Source organism: Odocoileus virginianus, chromosome 33 (assembly GCF_023699985.2).
Source record: "Odocoileus virginianus isolate 20LAN1187 ecotype Illinois chromosome 33, Ovbor_1.2, whole genome shotgun sequence".
NCBI lineage: Eukaryota > Metazoa > Chordata > Mammalia > Artiodactyla > Cervidae > Odocoileus > Odocoileus virginianus.
In genome coordinates this window covers 38,858,710-38,879,694 of record NC_069706.1, presented here as the reverse complement: position 1 = coordinate 38,879,694, position 20,985 = coordinate 38,858,710, and the positions used below count along the sequence as shown (strand labels likewise).

At 47.2% G+C, this 20,985-nt stretch overlaps 1 protein-coding gene across 4 annotated transcripts in view; it reads right to left on the bottom strand.

Annotated features, from left to right (window-relative positions):
* CARD11 (caspase recruitment domain family member 11) overlaps nucleotides 1-20,985 on the bottom strand; it is a 104,376-nt gene that overhangs the window by 28,415 nt on the left and 54,976 nt on the right. For all 4 annotated transcript variants that reach the window (XM_070460508.1, XM_070460510.1, XM_070460507.1 and 1 more), the window contains exons 2-3: nucleotides 10,521-10,658; nucleotides 911-1,123 (exon numbers count right to left, since the gene is read on the bottom strand). In XM_070460508.1, the coding sequence (XP_070316609.1) occupies nucleotides 911-1,123; nucleotides 10,521-10,527 (220 nt within the window). In that variant the 5' untranslated portion in view covers nucleotides 10,528-10,658. The remainder of the gene's footprint in view (nucleotides 1-910; nucleotides 1,124-10,520; nucleotides 10,659-20,985) is intronic.

Genomic DNA, 20,985 nt, shown 5'->3' with positions numbered 1-20,985 from the left:
TTTGTCAGAGCTACCTGGAGCACTGTATTGAGAGGGGTTCTAAAGTTACATCCAAGCTCAGCAGGAAAGCGCGCTGTGATTAGTGATGTCTGTCATGTAAGCAAGAGAGTCACAGCGTACGAGCTGCTCATCACCTGTCATGCTGTGGGCAGGCTAGTCTCAAGCCTCTCAAGCTGGGAACCACAGAAAGAAATGTATCTTACATTGTGACCACATGCTTACACACAAAGACGTATTTTGTTACAAACATACGCGTGTATATACACACATATGTATATAAAACCAGAACAATGTTCACAAACCACACTTATTTTACCTTTAATGCAAATGTGATAAATGTGATAAAGTGTCATGGATCCCTAGGCAGTCTGGAAAAGCCTACAGACTCTTTATCAAAATACTGTTTTTAAACTGATTAAAATACATTGGGTCACAAAGGGAATCAATTATAAGAAGATACAGTAACAAATATTAAATTTGCAGCTCCGTAATAAACGTGCTTCTTTATTAATGCATTAAATAACCCAATCTCTCGGCAAGTCTAATAACTGCAATAATTTCAAGCGAGAGGTGACTATAAATGGTAATTTTGGAATATCTCTTAATAGCTGTAATGTGATAAGATATCTGGAATGCTTACTGTTGACAAGGTCACAAGTATCGCTAATCACTGTGGTCTGTTGCTCAGCTATGTTCATCACTGGAGGGAGTGCTAAGTGTTAGTGTAGGTTAGTAAAATAAAGAGGCCCCGTCCCCACACCCCATCCAAGTTCGCAGCTCCTCTCTGCGCACGGACAGCTGGGTGGGGGACCAGGGGTGGCCAGAGGCGTGTGGGTCCCAGCCAAGAAGCCCCTGAACGAGGGGAGCTTCACGTTGCCGCCGCTTGCTGCAGAGAAGCCGCTGAGGTTACCTGCCCGGTTGATCTTGGACGGCAGCATGGGGGCGTTGAGCACCTCATCTTCATCCTGCTCGTCGATGACCTTGCACTGGCGCAGGTAGGGGGTGAGCTTGGCGGGGTTGATGTAGCGACTCAGCATGTGCCGGTTGCACTCCACATTCTCCCACAGGGCGTCCTCCTCATCCTTCAGCGTCTCCATGTAGTCGTCCATCTCGGGCGCTCCTCCTTCCAGACACAAACCCCAACACGGTTAATCAGAGAGCCTCGCGGGACGAGCTCTATCAACTCTGGAGAGATCTCCAGGATCTACTGTTGAAGAAGGTAGAGAAGAGGATACACAGTAGTTTACCTTTTATTTAAGAAAGGAAGGCACGTGAATACAGACAATATAATTCTTTATGTGCTAAACATAAACAATGGATGACTAAGTCATAAAATAAAAATTATAGACAGGGAAAACTTTGAGGTTGGCATATATCCTTTCCATCCAAGTTTTTATATCTTACTAAGAATTTATCTTTTGGAAAACAATATATGCTATACTTTTTGTTTTACAGTCTCACATAAACGGTGTCATAATATATGCTTTCTTGTTTCCTTTTTCAACTTGCTTTTTTTTTTCCTTTATGCATTTATTGAGATTTACCTAGGTTGATATGTACAGACCTAATTCATTCATTTTTAAAAACAGCTTTGTTGAGATATAATTCATGTACCATGTAATTCACCTTTTAAAAGTGTACAATTCAATGCTTTTTCGTATATTCCCAGAACACAATTCATTTTAGAAAGTATTCATCACCTCCCAAAGAAACTTCCTACCAAGCGTAGCAGTCACTCCCCACTTCCCTCCAACACCGCCCCTCCCCAGCCTCAGGCAATCACTGCTCCACAGGCTCTACAGACTTGCTGCTTCGGCCATTTCACTTAGATGGGATCACACGATAAACAACGGTCTTTTCTTTTCTGACTGCTCCTTTTCAAGGTTCGTCCATGCTGTAAGTAGCATGTTTCAGCACTGCTTTTTATTGAGGAATACTTTTTCATTGTTTGGATATATCGCACCTTGTTTATCCATCCATTGATGAGTATTCGGGTTGTCTGGTTATTATGAATTGTGCTACTGTGAAGATTCATGTTCAAGTCTTTGTAGATGCGTTTTTATTTCCCTTGGGCAGATAGGCAGAGGCAGAATTGATGAGCCATATGGTAACTCTATTTTAACATTTTGAGGAACTGCTAAACTGTTTCTCAAAGTGGCTGCACCATACTATATTCCTGCTAGCAATGTACAAGGTTTAGATTTATCCACATTCTTGTCAACACTTGTTATTGTCCATCTTTTTTTTTTTCACTATAGCCGTCTGAACAGGCGGGAAGTGGTATTTCATTGTGGCTTTGATTTGATTTCTCTAAAGACTAATGACGTTGAACATCTTGTGTGCATATCAGTCGCTTGTGCATTGAGAAATGTCTCTTCAAATCCTTTGCCCATTTTTAAACGGCATTGTTTTTATTATGGAATTTTTTAATGTGTTCTGGACACAAGTCAGATATGATTTGCAGATATTTTCTCCTATCCTGTCAATTATCTTTTCATTTTCTTAAAGGTATTATTTGTAGCATAAAAGCGTTTAATTTTGATGTAGTCCAATTTCTTTTTTCACTTCTGGTTTTGCTGTGTATCTAAGAAACCATTGCTTACTTAATTCAAGGTCATAAAGATTTACTTCTATTTATTTTTCTAACAGTTTTATACTTTTAACTCTCACATTTAGGCTTACGATGCATTTTTAAGTTAATTTTTGTGTATGGTGTGAGGTAAGGGTCCAACTGTTTTTTACATGTGGATATTCAGTTGTCCTGGGGCTTCCTTGATGGCTCAATAGGTAAAGAATCTGTCTGCCAATGCAGGAGACATAGGAGACATGGGTTCAATCCCTGGGTCAGGAAGATCCCCTGGAGGAGGAAATGGCAGCCCACTCCAGTACTCTTGCCTGAAAAATCCCACGGAGAGAGGAGCCTGGTGGGCTACGATCCAAAGGGTTGCAAAGATTCAGACATGACTGAGTGACTGAACGGGCTTGTGTACGAACGCACACGCACACACACACACACAACACACTCGGTTGCCTCAGCACAATTTGTTGAAAAGATTCTTCTTTCCCCATTGAATGGTCTTATCACCTTTGTCAAAAATCAATTGACCGTAAAAGTTTAAGTGTTTATTTCTGGACTGTCAATGCTATTCCATTGATCTGTATGTCTGTCCTTAGGCCAGTACCCCACTCTCTTCATTACTGTAAATGAATAGCTAAGTTTTAAAATTGGGAAGTGTGAATCTTCCAACCTTGTTCTTCCCATTTCAGATTGTTTCGTCTATTCAGGGCCCTTGGCAATTCCATGTGAATTTTAGGAATTAGCTTGCCAATACTTGCAAAAAAAAAATTAAAATATCTGGGATTTTGACAGTGGATCCACTGAATATGTAGATGAATTTGAACAGCAATACTATTTAACAATTACATGTTATGCTTTGAGAATATGGCTTCCCAGGTGGTGCTAGTGGTAAAGAACCCACCTGCTAATGCTGGAGAGGTAAGGGACGCCAGTTCAATCCCAGGTCAGGAAGATTCCCTAGAGAAGGGAATGGCGACTCACTCCAGTATTCTTGCCTGGAGAATACCATGGACAGAGGAGCCTGGTGGGCTACAGTCCTTGGGGTCGCAAACAGAATATGGAATGTGTTTCTTCTAATTCAGATCTCTAATTTCTTTCTGCAATGCACTGTAGTTTCTTCTTGCATTGTATACTTCTTATGCTAAATTTATTCCTAAGTATTTTATTCTTTTTGATGGCATTATAAATGTGGGCTATAGTATTTATCTTACTTCTGTCTTTTCAGTATGGATGCCTTTCCTTTTCTTTTCTTCCCCCTCTCTAATTTCCCAGGCTAGAACTCCTAACACAGTATTACATGGAAGTGGCAAGAATGGACATCGTTGTCTTGTTCTTGACCACAGGGGAAAAGCATCCAGTCTGTCACCATTAAGCACAATGTCACCTGGTTGAGTGTGTGTGTGTTTCAGACATCCTTTATCAGGTTGAGGAAACTCCCTGAGTATTTTTGTCACAAAAGGGATGTTTGATTTTGTCAAATGCTTTCTCTGCCTCCATTGAGATTACCATATAGTATTTAGTTTTGATTCTATTAATATATTACATTAACTGACTTTCGGGCATTAAACAAACCTTGAATTCTTGCTGTAAATCCCAGTTAGTTACAGATTTGTTGGATTTGGCTTGCTAGTATGTTTTTGAGCCTTCTGGCATCCATAGTTATGAGAGATATTAGTTGGTACTTTTCTTTCCTCAAGATGTCGGACTGGTTTTGACATCAGGATACTTTTTACCTCATAGAGTAAACTGGGAAGTGTTCCTTCCTCTTGCACTTCTTGGGAAAGTTAATGAAGAACAGGCATACTTTTGTCTTTGTTTGGTAGAGGCTTTGCTTGGTGGGTAGGTTTTTGATTACTAATTCTTTACTTGTTGTAGGTTTGCTCATATTTCCTGTTTTTCTTGAGTCAGTTTCAATAGCTTGTGTCTTTCTAGGAATCTGTCCATTTCATGTAAGTAACCCAATTTTTTTTGAAACAATGTTCATATTTTTCTTTTATTTTTATTTTGCCTCTTATTTCTTTAATAAGGTTAGTAGCAGTGTCCCTTGTTTTATTCCTGATTCTAGTAATTTGGATCATCTCTTTTTTCTTGGTCAGTCTAGCTCAGGGTTTGTTGATATTTCAAAGAACAACTTTTGGTTTCACTGATTTTCTCTATTGCCTTTCTGTTCTCTAACTCATTTATTTTTGTCCTAATATGTGTTACTTCCTTCCTTCTGTTCGAGTCAGATTCACTTTGCTCTTCTTTTTCTAGCTTCACAAAGTGGAAGGTCAGGTTACTGATTTGAGATCTTTAAAAAAATATTAACATGTATAGCTATACATTCCCCTCTGCTTTAGTGACACCAGTTAAGTTTCAATATGTTGCATTTCCATTTGCCTGGAAGTAAAATGGGAAAACCCAAACGAACCTTTTGGCCAGCCCAATACTTTGGCTGTAAGGTTTTTCTCCTGTAGATGATAGATAAGAGATCTTATTGTTTTAATCTAATCTGACAATCCCTTAATTTCTATTGGTTTATTCATTCTTAACTGCTGTATATATTATTCCATTGCCAGAATACACCATAATTTATTTCTTCAGTTCTCTATAATGGATATTTAATTTCCCCCCAACTTTTTACTTGAACACTTAACATTATTTGTAGTTGGAAAAAATGTAAGCAATCCAGACATTCTTCAGTAGATATTCAATGATCCTTTTGCATTATGGAGTAACATTTGAAAATATGTGGTAACATAAAAAGATCCCAAGACATTGTTTTTTTAAAAAGTAAAGACAGGTATATATTCATACATACATACATGTGGTATAATTTAAAATGGATCTGGGGACTTCCTGGTGGTCCAGTGGTTAAGAATCTGCCTGCCAACGCAGGGGACCTAGGTTTGATCCCTGGTCTGGGAAGATTCCGCGTGCCGAGGGACAACCAAGCCTGAGGTCCACAGCTACTGAGGACCACAGCTACTGAGGACCACAGCTACTGAGGACCACAGCTACTGAGGACCACAGCTACTGAGGTCCACAGCTACTGAGGACCACAACTAGTGAGGACCACAGCTACTGAGGACCACAGCTACTGAGGTCCACAGCTACTGAGGTCCACAGCTACTGAGGTCCACAGCTACTGAGGACCACAGCTACTGAGGACCACAGCTACTGAGGACCACAACTAGTGAGGTCCACAGCTACTGAGGACCACAGCTACTGAGGACCACAGCTACTGAGGACCACAGCTACTGAGGTCCACAGCTACTGAGGACCACAGCTACTGAGGACCACAGCTACTGAGGACCACAGCTACTGAGGACCACAGCTACTGAGGTCCACAGCTACTGAGGACCACAGCTACTGAGGTCCACAGCTAGTGAGGTCCACAGCTACTGAGGACCACAGCTAGTGAGGACCACAGCTAGTGAGGTCCACAGCTACTGAGGACCACAGCTAGTGAGGACCACAGCTAGTGAGGACCACAGCTACTGAGGACCACAGCTACTGAGGACCACAACTAGTGAGGACCACAGCTACTGAGGACCACAGCTACTGAGGACCACAGCTACTGAGGACCACAGCTAGTGAGGACCACAGCTACTGAGGACCACAACTAGTGAGGACCACAGCTACTGAGGACCACAGCTACTGAGGACCACAGCTACTGAGGACCACAACTAGTGAGGACCACAGCTACTGAGGACCACAGCTACTGAGGACCACAACTAGTGAGGACCACAGCTACTGAGGACCACAGCTACTGAGGACCACAGCTACTGAGGTCCACAGCTACTGAGGACCACAGCTACTGAGGACCACAGCCCAGAGGCCGGGCCCTGCAGCAAGAGCAGTCCCCGGGATGCGGAGCGGGCGCACGGCAGCCAGAGAGCAGCCCCTGCTCGCCGCAGCTGGACACAGCCTGTGCCCAGCAAAGACCCAGGGCAGCCAGAATTAGTAAGTCAATAAAATGTAAAGCATATGTAATTTTATAAATATATGTATATATTTGGTCTTTGCCCTGGTTCTGGGCAAGGAGCTCCAGGATTCCGAGAGGGATATCCCCCAGAGGGATAAGAGTGTTTTTTGGTATGGTAATGGGATGACTGTTGGGTAAGGGGCCACAGGAGCTTCAGGATGGGAACTGAAAAACCAAGCAAGTGATTATAAGGTTATAACTTTCAAGGGGGAGAGGCTAGAGATTGAGTCCAGTCACCATTCCGAGAATGAGTTAATCAATCATGGTTACGTTATAACACCTAATAAAAATCCCTGCACAACGGGATGCAAAGAGCTTCCAAGTTTCTGAACTCCAGCCCCTGCTGGCGTGGGTGCCATCTCAACGCCAGGGAATTGACGCTTCTGTGTTCGGGAGCTCCTTGCGTGTGCTTTCATTTGTGTCCGTGACAATAAACTGTCATGATAAGTAGTGTTTTCCCGAGTTATCTGTGAGTCATTCCAGCAAACACAGCACCTGGACAGGAGGCTCGGGAGACCCTGATTCGCGGCTGCCGAGCCAGAGTGCAGGTGGCCCAGGGTGCAGGGCCAGTGTCCGAGGCGGGGCAGGCGTGGGGGCTGAGCCCTGGGCCTGGGGCGGCTTGGTTGCCTCTGGGCGGTCAGTGTCAGAACCGAACTGAACTCGTGGAAAAAATGACACGTGCTTGGTGTCGGGAAAACACCACACGTTTGGTGTCGGAAAAATAACACAATGCAGTGTGAAGTCACTCATGTAAGGCAACACCTGTAATTACAGAGGTAGGCTGTATGGGCGCGCGCGCGCGTGTGTGTGTGAAAGAGGGAGAAGGCAGGAGAGAAACAAGGGGAGTGGAGGGGAAGAGAAGGGGAAGGAGGGAGGGGGGAAGTTTGAGAGGCTCTGATTACACTGATCCTATCTAAGAAGTGGGATGAATTCTGAGGTTACTGGGCAGGACAACTTGGATGTTATCAGTACTATTTACAATGCACATGTTTCATCATATTACTTGCATAGTTTGAAAAAAAGAAAAAAAAGAATCAATAACAAAGATGACAGCCCAGTCTAGGGCAACAGAGACACCAATATCTAACATCTGCCTTCCCACTCCTGTCCTGAGATGGCCACAGATCTGATGTCTGTGCGTGCGCGCTCAGTCGTGTCTGACTCTTTGTGACCCATGGACTGTAGCCCACCAGGCTTCTTTGTCCATGGGATTCTCCAGGCAAGAATACTGGAGTGGGTTGCCATTTCCTTCTCCAGGGGATCTTTCCGACCCAGGGATCGAACCCTCACCTCTTATGTCTCCTGCACTGGCAGGTGGGTTCTTTATCACTGAGTCACCTGTTTGTCAGCTGTTTGTTAGAACCGGATGTGGAACAATGGACTGGTTCCAAATTGGGAAAGGAGTACGAAAAGGCTGTATATCATCACCCTGCTTATTTAACTTATGTGCAGAGTACATCATGCAAAATGCCAGACTGGATGAAGCACAAGCTGGAATCAAGATTGCCGGGAGAAATATCAATAACCTCGGATATGCAGATGACACCACCCTTATGGCAGAAAGTGAAGAGGAACTAAAGAGCCTCTTGATGAAAGTGAAAGAGGAGAGTGAAAAAGTTGGCTTAAAGCTCAACATTCAAAAAACTAAGATCATGTCACCTGGTTCCATCACTTCATGGCAAATAGATGGGGAAACAATGGAAACAGTGACAGACTTTATTTTCTTGGGCTCCAAAATCACTGCAGATGGTGACTATAGCCATGAAATTAAAAAGACGCTTGCTCCTTGGAAGAAAAGCTATGACCCACCTAGATAGCATATTAAAAAAAAGCAGAGACATCGCTTTGCTGACAAAGGTCCATCTAGTCAAAGCTATGGTTTTTCCAGTGGTCATGTATGGATGTGAGAGTTGGACTATAAAGAAACCTGAGCGCTGAAGAATTGAGGCTTTTGAACTGTGTTATTGGAGAAGACTCTTGAGAGTCCCTTGGACAGCAAGGAGATCCATCAGTCCATCCTAAAGGAAATCAGTCCTGAATATTCATTGGAAGGACTGATGCTGAAGCTGAGACTTTGATACTTTGGCCACTAGATGTGAAGAACTGACTCAGTGGAAAAGACCCTGATGCTGGGAGAGATTGGAGGCAGGAGGAGAAGGGGACAGCAGAGGGTGAGATGGTTGGATGGCATCACTGACTCAATGGACATGAGTTTGAACAAGCTCGGGGAGTTAGTGAAGGCCAGGGAAGCCTGGCGTTCTGCAGTCCATGGGGTCACAAAGAGTCAGACACGACTGAGCAACTGAATTGACTGAAAGAGACAGTGGGACGGGTGAGTGCTGAGGGCAATGAGCTAGAAGGTGCATCAGAGTGGCCCAAGGCTGCACTTGGCTGCAGTAACACGCCCAGGCAGGTTGAGGCTGTGGAGGCAGAGAGGGTATAAGGGAGACAGAGGAAGTACATCTGTGGGTGGAGCTGCAGTGAGAGACCCCGAGCACCCTCAAGCGGCTGGAGCCATCTCTCCAAGTGTGCAACCCTACTTCCCGGCCTGTGAGCCCTGGCCACGTGTGATGTCTGGTTCTTGCTCCATCAAGAATCTCCCCATTAATCTGAGCTGTTCTAAGTGGGCTTTTGCTCTGAACAACTCAAGCACCTTGGGTGAAAATACCTGTGTGCTGTTATGAGCAACAACTGGTTTATAGAGGGGGTTTAAAAGTGGGGACATTCCATCCAATGACCTTTGCCCTTCTGCTCATATCCTAAGCACTGGCCACTTGGGTCACGTGTGGACAGTCTGTGGTTCAGTGCAACACAAATACATCTCCTACAAGTGCTCACTCTGAAACACGTCAGCATGACAGTTTTCCACTCACAAAGGAAAATGCACTCAGCTTTACTATTTTGAAAGAGTCAACATTAAGAAGTTGACTCAACAAGTCATTAAGTGGGCGAACACCGCCTCATTCATCCCCTTTTCCTGCTTACGGAATCCCTATCGTCTTCAGGAACCAGGTGGCCTCATATTTCAGGGAGGCTGGGCAACTTCTGAGCAGCAAGAGGTGGATCCTGTTTCGGTCTCTACCTAACAAGGTGGTCTAGTTTGATGTCAGACTAAGTACGTGAAGCGTTTATGACCTGTAGAACCGCAGGGAAGTCTGCTGGGGGGCAATTCTGGTGCTGTTCCTCGACCTTTGATAGGAACACAGGAAGGGATACAGTCCTTGAGCACTAGGATATTGCATGTGAATGTGTGTGTGATGCTGGGATCGCTGCAGCCACCGTGTGACCTGAGGACTCCTGTAAGGACAAAACGAACACCCTCACGATGGCAGAGCAGAGACAGGGAAAGAACCCGGGACTCCTGGTGGTGTTGCCTCCTGGGTACTCACCTACAGGCACCTGTCTGTGGTTGAAAGAAACCTGCTGAAAAACATGTTCAAGGCTCCCAGTCCATGTTCTACAGGAAGGGCTATTTTGAGCACCTATTTTTTTTTTTTAAAGAAGTTCTTTATTATTACTTTTTGATCGTATAGAATGTGGGATCTTAGTTGTCTTATCAGGAATTGAATTCTCACCCCGTGCAGTAGGAGGGTGGAGCCTTAACCTCTGGGCCACTAGGGAAGTCCCTTCCTCACCCTTTTACAGGCCAAGGAGACCACCTGCCAAGACAAACGCCGTGGCAGCTGCTGGTCTCATGGCCCTTCCTCATTCACTGGAAACATGGATCGTGTGGACCCCTTTCTGCTATGATACAGTCTAGCATCTTTGTCTTGACCTCCAAGCTGAGGCCTCCCGCCAGCCCCTACGGTCGTGTCCCGGCTGACCAACTTGGATTCTCCGCCAGATCCCTGCTCGCTCAACGCCTGCTTCCAGCGCCTCCCTCTGCCTGGAACCCGCCCCTCTCTGCTCCCCTGCTGAGTCTCAGGAAACCCTCCCTTTACATTTATTTTCCGTAAAGGAGATGATGCGACGTACCTGGCATAGGGTCGGCGCTTGGCAGACGGGAGGTGCCCGCCCGTCACTGAGGTCTGACTTCTTCCTACTCCTCCCGGCCGGGGCTGGTCCTGCCCTCAGCCAGTCTCCTTCTGGGTGTGGAGTTGTGCGGGCCAGGATCTGTGAGAGGGAAGATGGTCCGACTTAGCACAGAAAACCACTCAAACAGCGAAGGGGGGCCCTGCTCTGGAAGGAAAGAATGAAACGATCCGGAGCCCGCATCTCTCCAGGGGCTGGACACGCCGTGGACCAGGGCCTGGAGCTGCTGCAGGAAGGGGCGGCCACCTGTCCTGACAGCTGCTGGGCTCCCTTGGCGGGGGGCTCCAGGCGGCTGCTTAAAGCCCACAGCTGCACTCGGAGGTGACGGGGACCCGGGACACCATCGTTTAATCAGAAACTTGCTGGGTTTTGGCTTTGAGGATTAATCACAGGTGACACCAGATCTCCCAGGGCTGACAGAAGCTCTTCTCGTCGGGTGTCAGCTTGGATAGGAGTGAGCTGTCACAGGCCCTCAGCCCCAGGGGTGGGGGGCGGGAGACGAGCTTCTCTGGAGGACACCGTCTCCTTGGTCTGCTCAGCAGCCTCCTCAGGGCAGGGCCAGCCTTGGCCCACAATCCCCCGCCCAGGGAAATGACACTTCTCTGTATTTGCATTAAAAAGAAGGATGCACTTGCATTTTTTCCTTTCTTATAATCAGAAGAAAAAGCTTTAAGAAAATTAATTGTAAGAGAGGTTTTAATTGCAGGAAAGGGAAAGCAGGTTTGTGCAGGAATGGCACCCACTCCGGTATTCTTGCCTGGGAAATCCCATGACAGAAGAACCTGGCGCGCCACAGTCCATAGGGTCGCAGAGTCAGGCGCGACTGAACACGCACACATACAACTGCCAACTTGATCCTAAGGTCGGAGAGAGGACATGCTTCCTGAGAGTCTGACTCATCGGGTTAACATTCAACTGGTGGAAACATCATCCCTGGGCTTACAGACTATTTACTCTGCCAGGCACTTGGCTAAGCCTAACAGCCGGAGAACTCTTTGAGACAGGTGGTTTTATTACCGTCACCATCAATATCACCACCATCACCATCATCACCACTATCATCACTACAGTACAGCCAAGAAAAATCAAGCCTGGGACAGGTTCAAAGTCATAATTAGCGTGGAAGGCAGGATGTGGACTTCCTTTAAATCAGCTACTATACAGCCCTTAGAATTGCCTTAAAAAAAAAAAAAAAAAGTTCACCTTTTAAACGACTCTAACCAGTGTGGGGCTTCCCTGATAGCTAAGTTGGTAAAGAATCTGCCCGCAGTGCAGGAAACCCTGGTTCGATTCCTGGGTCGGGAAGATCCCCTGCTGAAGGGAAAGGCTGCCCACTCCAGTATTCTGGCCTGGAGAATCCCATGGACTGTATAGTCCACGGGGCTGCAGAGAGTCAGACACGACTGAGCGACTTTCACTTTCACCCAGTAGGTGTATGTACAAAACGTCCCTGAAATATCACTTTAACAAGTGTAAAGACACAACTAAAACCAAGCTCTAAGATAGCAGAGCAGATACTGGCTCAGGATTCGAAATAGCTCTGCTCCTCAAAGGAGGAATCAATTGCTTGGTGAGTTAGGAGCTTCCTGTCATCGGTGTTATTCAAGCACAATCAGCCAGTGATTATCCCCCTCCAGGGAAGCCCGCTACGCACACAGAGCTGGCACAGCCAGTTTCTGCTGCCTCTCACAGAAGAATAGACAGCCAGCCAAGGATCGCTCCATGTTCGAGAAAAGTCTCCCCATGAAAGGAAGACATCGAAAGAGACAAACTGCCCCAAGGAAGCTGCAGGAAGCTGACGATGCACACAGTAAGAGAAAACTGAAAAACAAAACAAAACCAAAAGACAATCCGATAATTAAAATCCGTGACGAGATTAGCTAAGATACTGTAGCCAAAGAACAATGCAGGGTGCTTTGACAAGGCAACAATCAAACAAGAAGAAAAAGTTCTTAAGAGATTAAAATAAAGTAAGTGGAAGCTTAAAATCAATAGAAAATTTAGAAGATAAAGTTGCGGAAATATCCCCCAAAGTTAATAAAAACTTAAAGAGAGTGAAAATAAGAAAGGAGGAGGGGGAATGAGGTCACTTTAGAAAGTCTAATATCCAATAAAGTGAAATCTTAGAAAGAGGTTACAGAAGTTATGCTTCCTTTTGTCTTGCGGGGATACAGAATCAATTATGGGATGAAATTATCAGAGACACTAGTATTAGAGGATTCTCCACATGAAAAAACAAGAGCCTTCAGTTTTGAAGGGTCCTTTGAGTGCTCAGTATAAATCAGTGGAAAAGAACCTTCTCGGAGTATCATTCTGAAATTTTAGGGCACTGGGGAATAAGAGAAGACCCTAAAATATTCCTGGGAGGAAACATCAGGCCATGTGCAAAGGACTAGAAGTAAGTTTGGCGTCAGATCTTTCAACAGTGATGCTGGAAACTGGGGGACAATGAGGTGATGCCTTCACGTTTTTGATGGAAAATACTTCTAAACCTAGGATTCTATACCTACCCAAACTGTTGTGTGCATAAACAGAATGATGCTATTTTCAGAAAGGCAAGGACTCTAAACATCTAGCTTCCATGCATCCTTTCTTAGGAAGCTACTGCAGGATATACTCCAGCAAAATGAGGGAATAAAACAAAAATACGAAGGACAGGAAACAGCAGCAAGGAGTGTTCCAGGATGAGAGGGAGGCAGCAAAGAGCAGCTGGCCAAGACGGCAGCAGGACCATGGAGGGTCAGGGGAAATAATGAATGGTTACCTGATATCTTTGGAAACAACATCATTAGGCAGATGACAGGCCTGAGAGTCAGACAAAAAAATTGAGGACAGGTATGATTTTAAAAGCCCCAGCAAATAAAAAGAAAAGAGAAGCAGTATTATCTTTGGGCAAAATAAAAAGGAAACATAATCCCAACATACATCTTGCCTGAACATGAACAATATTTACCTGGTCATGATGAAGTAACAGGTAAAACTGATGAGAACGTACCAAGACGATGGTGGGGGTAAGTGCATGCAGTGGGGAACTAGGAAAAGGGAGATAAATTATCATCTATCCAAAGGCATGTTGATACATAATGTCTTAAAACTGACATACCACTAAATAGCAATGGAAGCATATCACTTAGAAATAAGGAGGCAGGGAACAGAAGAAAGCAAAATGGAGAAGGGTTAGAAGTGGCTGCCCTCGGGGGTCGGGGCTGGGGATGGATGGATGTTTTTTTACGACAAGCCTACTTCACTGTTTCCCCTTCGTGGATCACAGTCACGGTGAAGGGGCTTGCTTAACTCAATGAAGCTATGAGCTGTGCCGTGCAGGGCTGCCCAAGACGGACGGGTCACAGTGAAAACATCTGACAAAACGTGGTCCACTGGAGGAGGAAATGGCAACTCACTCCAGTACTCTCGACAGGAGAATCCCATGAACAGGAATGAAAGGGCAAAAATATATGACACTGGGAGATGCGCCCCTCGGGTTGGAAGGCGTCCTGGGGAAGGGCAGAGGGCAGTGACTAATAGCTCCAGAAAGAATGAAGCGGTTGGGCCAAAGTGGAAATGATGCTCAGCTGTGGATGTGTCTGGCAGTGAAAGAGAGTTGGACCATGAAGAAGGCTGAGCGTCAGAGAACTGATGCTTTTGAACTGTGGTGCTATAGGAGACTCTTGAGAGTCCCCTGGACTGCAAGGAGACTGAACCAATCAGTCTTAAAGGAAATCAACCTGAATATTCACTGGAAGGACTGATGCTGAAAGCTCCAGTACTTTGGACCCGATGCAAAGAGCTGAGTCATTGGAAAAGACCCTGATGCTGGGAAAGACTGAAGGCAGGAGGAGGAGGGGATGACAGAGGAAGAGATGGTTCGACCGCATCACCAACTCAATGGACATGAATTTAGCAAACTCTGGGAGACAGTGGAGGCAGAGTAGGTCGCAGAGAATCAGACAGGACTTAGTGACTGAACAACAACTGCTAACGTTAGTCTTTAACTCTGCTTGACGTATGTATTATCACAGTTGAAAAACAATAAAAAATAACACGTCAACAGCTGGAAATATGGGTCAGGCATTTAAGTATAGAGAATCAGTCATCGCACTCTCTGCACACTTACTATCTTTCACCTCTTGTAAGTCTTGTCGGACAGCTCACCCCTCATAAACCAGAAGCATTGAGGATGTGCAGGGCGCTTCCCAGATGCCACCTGGCTTAACCGTTGCAGGAGCTTGTTCAGGTGAGTCTTACTATCCCCATTTTACGACGAGGAAGTCGGATCAGAGTTAAACCTCATACCACTAAGATTCCAATTCAACCCTCAGCAACTGAGCATCATCTGGTCTTAATTAAACCAGCCATGATCACAGCTGACACTTACAAAGCACAGCATCCAATCCAGCCAACCAGAGTCCTCACTTCTGGGCTCCTCTTTTTTGCCTTATTCCCTCATTTTGCTGGAGCATATCCTCCAATGCCTTCTAGGAAAAGGCACACAGCAGTTGCTATAGGCAGACACTGGGCTAAGGTCATGTGTGGACTTCCCCAGTGGTGCAGTGGTTATGACTTTGCCTTCCAGTGCAAGGGGGTGCAAGTTCAAATCCTGGTCAGGAAGCTAAGATCCCAAATGCCTCCTGGCCAAAAAAACCCCCCACATAAAACAGAAGTAGTATTGTAATACATTCAATAAAGATTTTAAAATGGTCCACATCAAAAAAAAAAAAATCAAAACTTAAACAAAATGCTCCAGATAGCTAAGACATGGAAGCAACCTAGATGTCCACCAAAAGATGAATGGATAAAGAAGCTGTGGTATATATACACAATGGAATGCTACTCAGCCATGAAAAGAAAGCATCTGAGTCAGTTCTAATGGGGTGGATGAACCTAGAGCCTATCATAGAGTGAAGTGAGTCAGAAAGAGAAAAATGAACACTGTGTATTAATGCATATATATGGAATCTAGAAAGACGATACTGACGAATCCATCCGCAGGGCAGCCATGGAGATTCGGACAAGTGAACACACTTGTGGACACAGTGAGGGAAGGAGAGGCTGGGATGAATGGAGAGAGTAGCGTGGAAACACATACATTACCATGCGTGCAACGCCCAGCCAACGGGGGTTTGCAGTATGACACAGGGCGCTGAGACCTGGGTGCTCCGTGACCGCCTAGAGGGCTGGCGGGTGGAAGGGAGGTTCAAGAGCGAGGGGACATACGAACACCTGCGACTGATTCGTGTAGATCTATGGCCGGAGCCGAGGCAATGTTGTAAAGCAATTATCCTCCAATTAAAAATAAGTGAGTTAGAGAGCTGGACATGAAACAACAGACTGTTTCCAAATAGGAAAAGGAGTACGTCAAGGCTGTATATTGTCACCCTGCTTCTTTAACTTATGTGCAGAGTACATCATGAGAAACGCTGGGCTGGAGGAAGCACAAGCTGGAATCAAGATTGCTGGGAGAGATATCGATAACCTCAGATATGCAGATGACACCACCCTTATGGCAGAAAGTGAAGAAAAACTAAAGAGCCTCTTGATGAAAGTGAAAGAGGAGAGTGAAAAAGTTGGCTTAAAGCTCAACATTCAGAAAACTAAGATCATGGCATCCAGTCCCATCACTTCATAGCAAATAGATGGGGAAACAGTGGCTGACTTTATGTTTCGGGGCTCCAAAATCACCATAGATGGTGATTGCAGCCATGAAATGAAAAGACGCTTACTCCTTGGAAGGAAAGTTATGACCAACCTAGACAGCATATTACAGAGCAGAGACATTACTTTGCCAACAAAGGTCCATCTAGTCAAGGCTATGGTTTTTCCAGTAGTCATGTATGGATGTGAGAGTTGGACTATAAAGAAAGCTGAGCGCCAAAGAATTGATGCTTTTGAACTGTGGTGTTGGAGAAGACTCTTGAGAGTCCCTTGGACTGCAAGGAGATCCAACCAGTCCATCCTAAAGGAAATCAGTCCTGAATATTCATTGGAAGGACTGATGTTGAAGCTGAAACGCCAATACTTTGGCCACCTGATATGAGGAGCTGACTCATCAAAAAAACCCTGATGCTGGGAAAGATTGAGGGCAGGAGGAGAAGGGGATGACAGAGGATGAGATGGTTGGATGGCATCCCCGCCTCGATGGACATGGGTTTGGGTGGACTCCAGGAGTTGGTGATGGACAGGGAGGCCTGACATGCTGCAGTTCATGGGGTTGCAAAGAGTTGGACACGACTGAACAACTGAACTGAACGGAACTGAAGTTAGAGGAAAATGGTGCATGTGGATGATGTCATTTAATACAACCACCCTGTGAGGTAGCTACTACTACTGGCCCCAGTTTTAGAAGAGGAAACAGGTTCACGGGGATTCAGCTCTCTGGACTGTGTCTGCTTTATCTTTGTTCCCCCCACCACAACCCCATCTCCCTTATTCACCATGGGGCCTGATTCCTCGGAGGTGCTAAATATATATCTGTTGGGTGAAAAAATACAAATCAGATCCTGGATAAAATAAACAACGAGGCTGCTACCACATCGAACGTCAAGCCCTTTGGAAGGAGGGACCGACGCCTCTCCCTCTCTGCGAGCCGCCCCAGTGCAAAAGCTCTGCAGTGAGAAGGGGTCGACAGTCGGCTAGATAAATGCACCTCTGGCTAATTGATCTGCCTGGATGATTGGAACGAGAGGCTTGAGATGGAAGGTTTAATTATTCCAATGAAACCTCCACTTCATTGAAAGGACTTCTGGCAAAAAAAAGGAAAAAAAAGGTGGGGGCGGGGGGAAAGATTATTGGGAAGGATAATCTACTGCCTGTGAGAACGGGCTGGAGACACGGGGACACACGACACTGTCTACCGTGTTTATAGCTTTGAAATGAAAGCGTAATGGAAAAGAACCAGAAGCAGCCCTTCCTGGGTCTCCTGCCCTGCGGTTCCTTTCACTCCTCCAAAAAAGCACACTGAGAGAAGCAGCTCGAAAATTCCTCCTCAGGATGCTTCTCCGGCATCCCAGTTAACTCTTAACCTCTGTCTGTCTCAGCTCATTCAGCTGAAATATTGGGATGATGACACTTCCCATGAATTAACACGTGTACAACAGTCAGGAGAGCTTCGGTGATACATATTGTGAAAGCAGCAATTATCATTTTAAATTCACAGTGGAGTGGCAGGCGCTGCCAGCAGCTAATCCGATGTCCATTCTCCCTCTCTTTTTTAATAATAAATAGCCCTTCAAATATATGTGTGTGTGTGAATCCACCCACAACGCTGGAGACACAGGAGACACGAGTTCAATCCCTGGGTCGGGAAGATCCCCTGGAAGAGGAAATGGCAACCCACTCCAGTATTCTTGCCTGAAAAATTCCACGGACAGAGGAGCCTGGCAGGTTACAAAGCCTGGAGTGAGCGACTGATGTACAGACACATACATTCACACACACACACACACACACACGGTTGTGCTAGGTTTTGGTTGTGGCATGTGGGATCTAGTTCCCTGACCGGGGATCGAACCCGGGCCCCCTGCCATTGACAGCGTGGAGTCTTAGCCACTGGACCGCCACGGAAGTCTCTCCATTCCCTCTCTTATTAACAGAGCCCCAGTTTTGTTTGGAGCATTACTGTGCCCACCTTTAAAAAACTGCATTTCTAGCCTCCCTTGCAGCTAGAATTGTGGGTGTGTGACACAGTTCTGGCCAATGAGCTGTACGTGGAAGTCTCTGGATGACACTTCTAGGAAGGGCCTGGAGAGGGGGGCAGAATCAGGTGGGAAGCGCTTTTCGTTTGTCCCTATCTTCCTCCCTGGAATGCCGGTGCAATGCAAGGAAGCAGAGCAGCGATCTTGTGAGTGTGAAGGTCACACTCGAACATGGCGGCATAGGATGCTAAAAAGACTTTGGGTCCAAGCTAACCTTTGAGTTCTTTGTTCATGAGAAGAATAAAATCCCTAGAACATATAAAACTCCAATTTTGCTTCTATTAAAACTTGCAGTCAGCAACTGTTGCAGGCAATAATCGTCCTAGCAGATACATATAACAAACAGGATCCAAGCCTTTTGAGAAAATCACGGCTTCCAGCCAGCCACAGACTTTTAAGTCTCACAGTCCGAGAAACTTCCTTATCTATTTGCTCCTGTTCCTTCTTTTTTTTTTTCATAAATACAAAACCAGAGTAAGCCGAAATCAATAAGGACTAAGTCCTGAGCAGGAAATGGTAACCCCCTCCAGTATTCTTGCCCGGAGAATCCCATGGACGGAGGAGCCTGGCGGGCTACAGTCCACGGGGTCGCCAAGAGTCAGATACACTGAGCGACTTCACTTCACTTTCACTCACTGCCTGAGTACAAAACCCTCCCCTCTCGGGGTGCAGCCAAACTTCTCAGCCGTCATCCCAGGCTCGTCGGCCGCAGCCCGGGCCCTGCCCACCACCACCGGCCCCCCAGCACTGTTTCCACTGGACGCTCATCAGGGCTCTCTACCCAGGTGACCCGGGCGAAGGGCTCAGGGCCTCCACAGAATGAGAAGGTCTCAGCCTGATAGCTTTGGGGAACGCGGGGCGCACCTGCAGGTAGCCAGGACTTGGGGGTGGGGGGACATGGCAGGCACGCCCCCTTGCCCCCCACCAGGCCCTGCCTCACATCCAGACTTCTGCGGTGGCGTCTGCCTGGCCCCCAGCAGGGCAGGGCACTTGGGAAGGGCACACACCTCCTGCATGACCGGAGGGTCCGCTCTGCCCTCCCCGCCCGCCGGCTCTCATGTTTCTCCCACCGCTGCAGAGAAGCTTTTGTGAAAAGCGCAATTAGGAATGACAGATTTAAATTGTTCTGAAATGTGTATCAATTCATCACATCGGCTCTTTGTGAGATTCGCCCCGTCTGGATTCCGGAGCGTCGCACACACGGCACGGTGACAGCCCCGAGGGTCTCCGTGCACCGCGGCCAGACACCCCCTGCCGAACCCGCAGCGTGCGGTCTGTCCCGTCTCTCACTCCCAGGAGGAGCGGCCTTGCGCAGGGGTGGCCCGACGGTGACGGACAGTGCTCCCTCCTGCGGGCGCCTTCCGGGCCCGGTCAGAAAGCCCGCCTCAGCCACGGGGGGCTGTCAAGTCACCGAAACCACCGGCTGGTTCCAACTCTGGAGCCCTCGGCGAGACCCCGAGCATCACCTAAGCTAAATTCTAGGACAGGAGAGGTGGGGGGAACCACGAACTCCTGTCCGGCCTGGAGTCTCGGGGTGGCCATCTGGAAGGGACAGAGCTGGGCCCGGGGCAGACCCAGTCCTCAATGCGAGCTCTGGCCCGCGGAGGCCTGCTGCCGCGAGTCTCCCGGACGGGCGGATGAGTGCGGAATGAGCCCAGAGGCCCCGAGAACCTTCTAAGCGAAAACACTGGGTCCTTGCCTTTCACAGGAAAGGTCACCAGCATCGTCAAGCAAGAGCCCCACTCGGAGAGCAGCCAAGAATGAGAGTCGGAAGGTTCTGTGGGAGCCACGTGCAGACGTAAGTCTTCCCCTCTTTCTTCTGCTCGCCTCGCCTGGCTGCACGGGAATCCCACCGGAGCCCGGGATAAGATGATGAGAGGAAGCCAGGCGGGGCCCAAGGCCTCCGGATGCCTGCAGCAGGGAGCGGGGAGCAGAGAGCGGGGAGCGGGGAGCAGGGTACGGTCTGCAGTTTGGTAACAAGAATACATCAGCGTCAACCTGTGGAGCCCCAGTCGCTCAGCCAGCCAGCCATCCACCCATCCATCTATTGGATTCAACAGCGTTAAGAGCCTTGGACAACAGAAGACCAAGAAAAGAGACTCTGAGAAGGTTCAGGAGAAAAGAGGACAAGGACAAGTGAGGATAAGACACGCGCGACACGCTTAGGGACGTTCAGAGCAGAGCGAAGGAGACGCAGAAAGAAACCTGAAGGAACGAAGCTAAGAAAAACTCGAAGGTTCGTTGGGAGGAGGGATGAGAGAGAGATGGGAGCAGAGGCTGCTGGAGGAGCAGGAGGAGGAGGGGCCTGGACCGCAGCCGCCCAGCCCTCATCGCAGAGCCGAGCTTCAGCGCTGAGAACGCACGCCAGCCAGTCACGGGGCGGGGGCCTGCAGGTCGCCAGGGCTGCTCAGACCGACTTATCTCCAGGGCCCAGAGCCGAGTCCTCCGAGGCCTCCGAGGCCTTGGGCGGGCGGGCTGCATGCAGAGTGACCACGGGTCTCTCCCTGCGGTGCTTGTCAGACACCCTGAACACCTACTTAGGATCGATGTGGCGATCAACTTAAAATGCATTTCCAGTTGTGGGGCCAGCTGTTTCGTGAAATGTCATGGGGGACAGGTAAAGGCGGTAACACCCCTAAACACATTTCCATGTGTTTGAAAATGAGGCTGCCGACGACCTCAATCAACCAGGTTAGTATCTAGAAAAACGCACATGT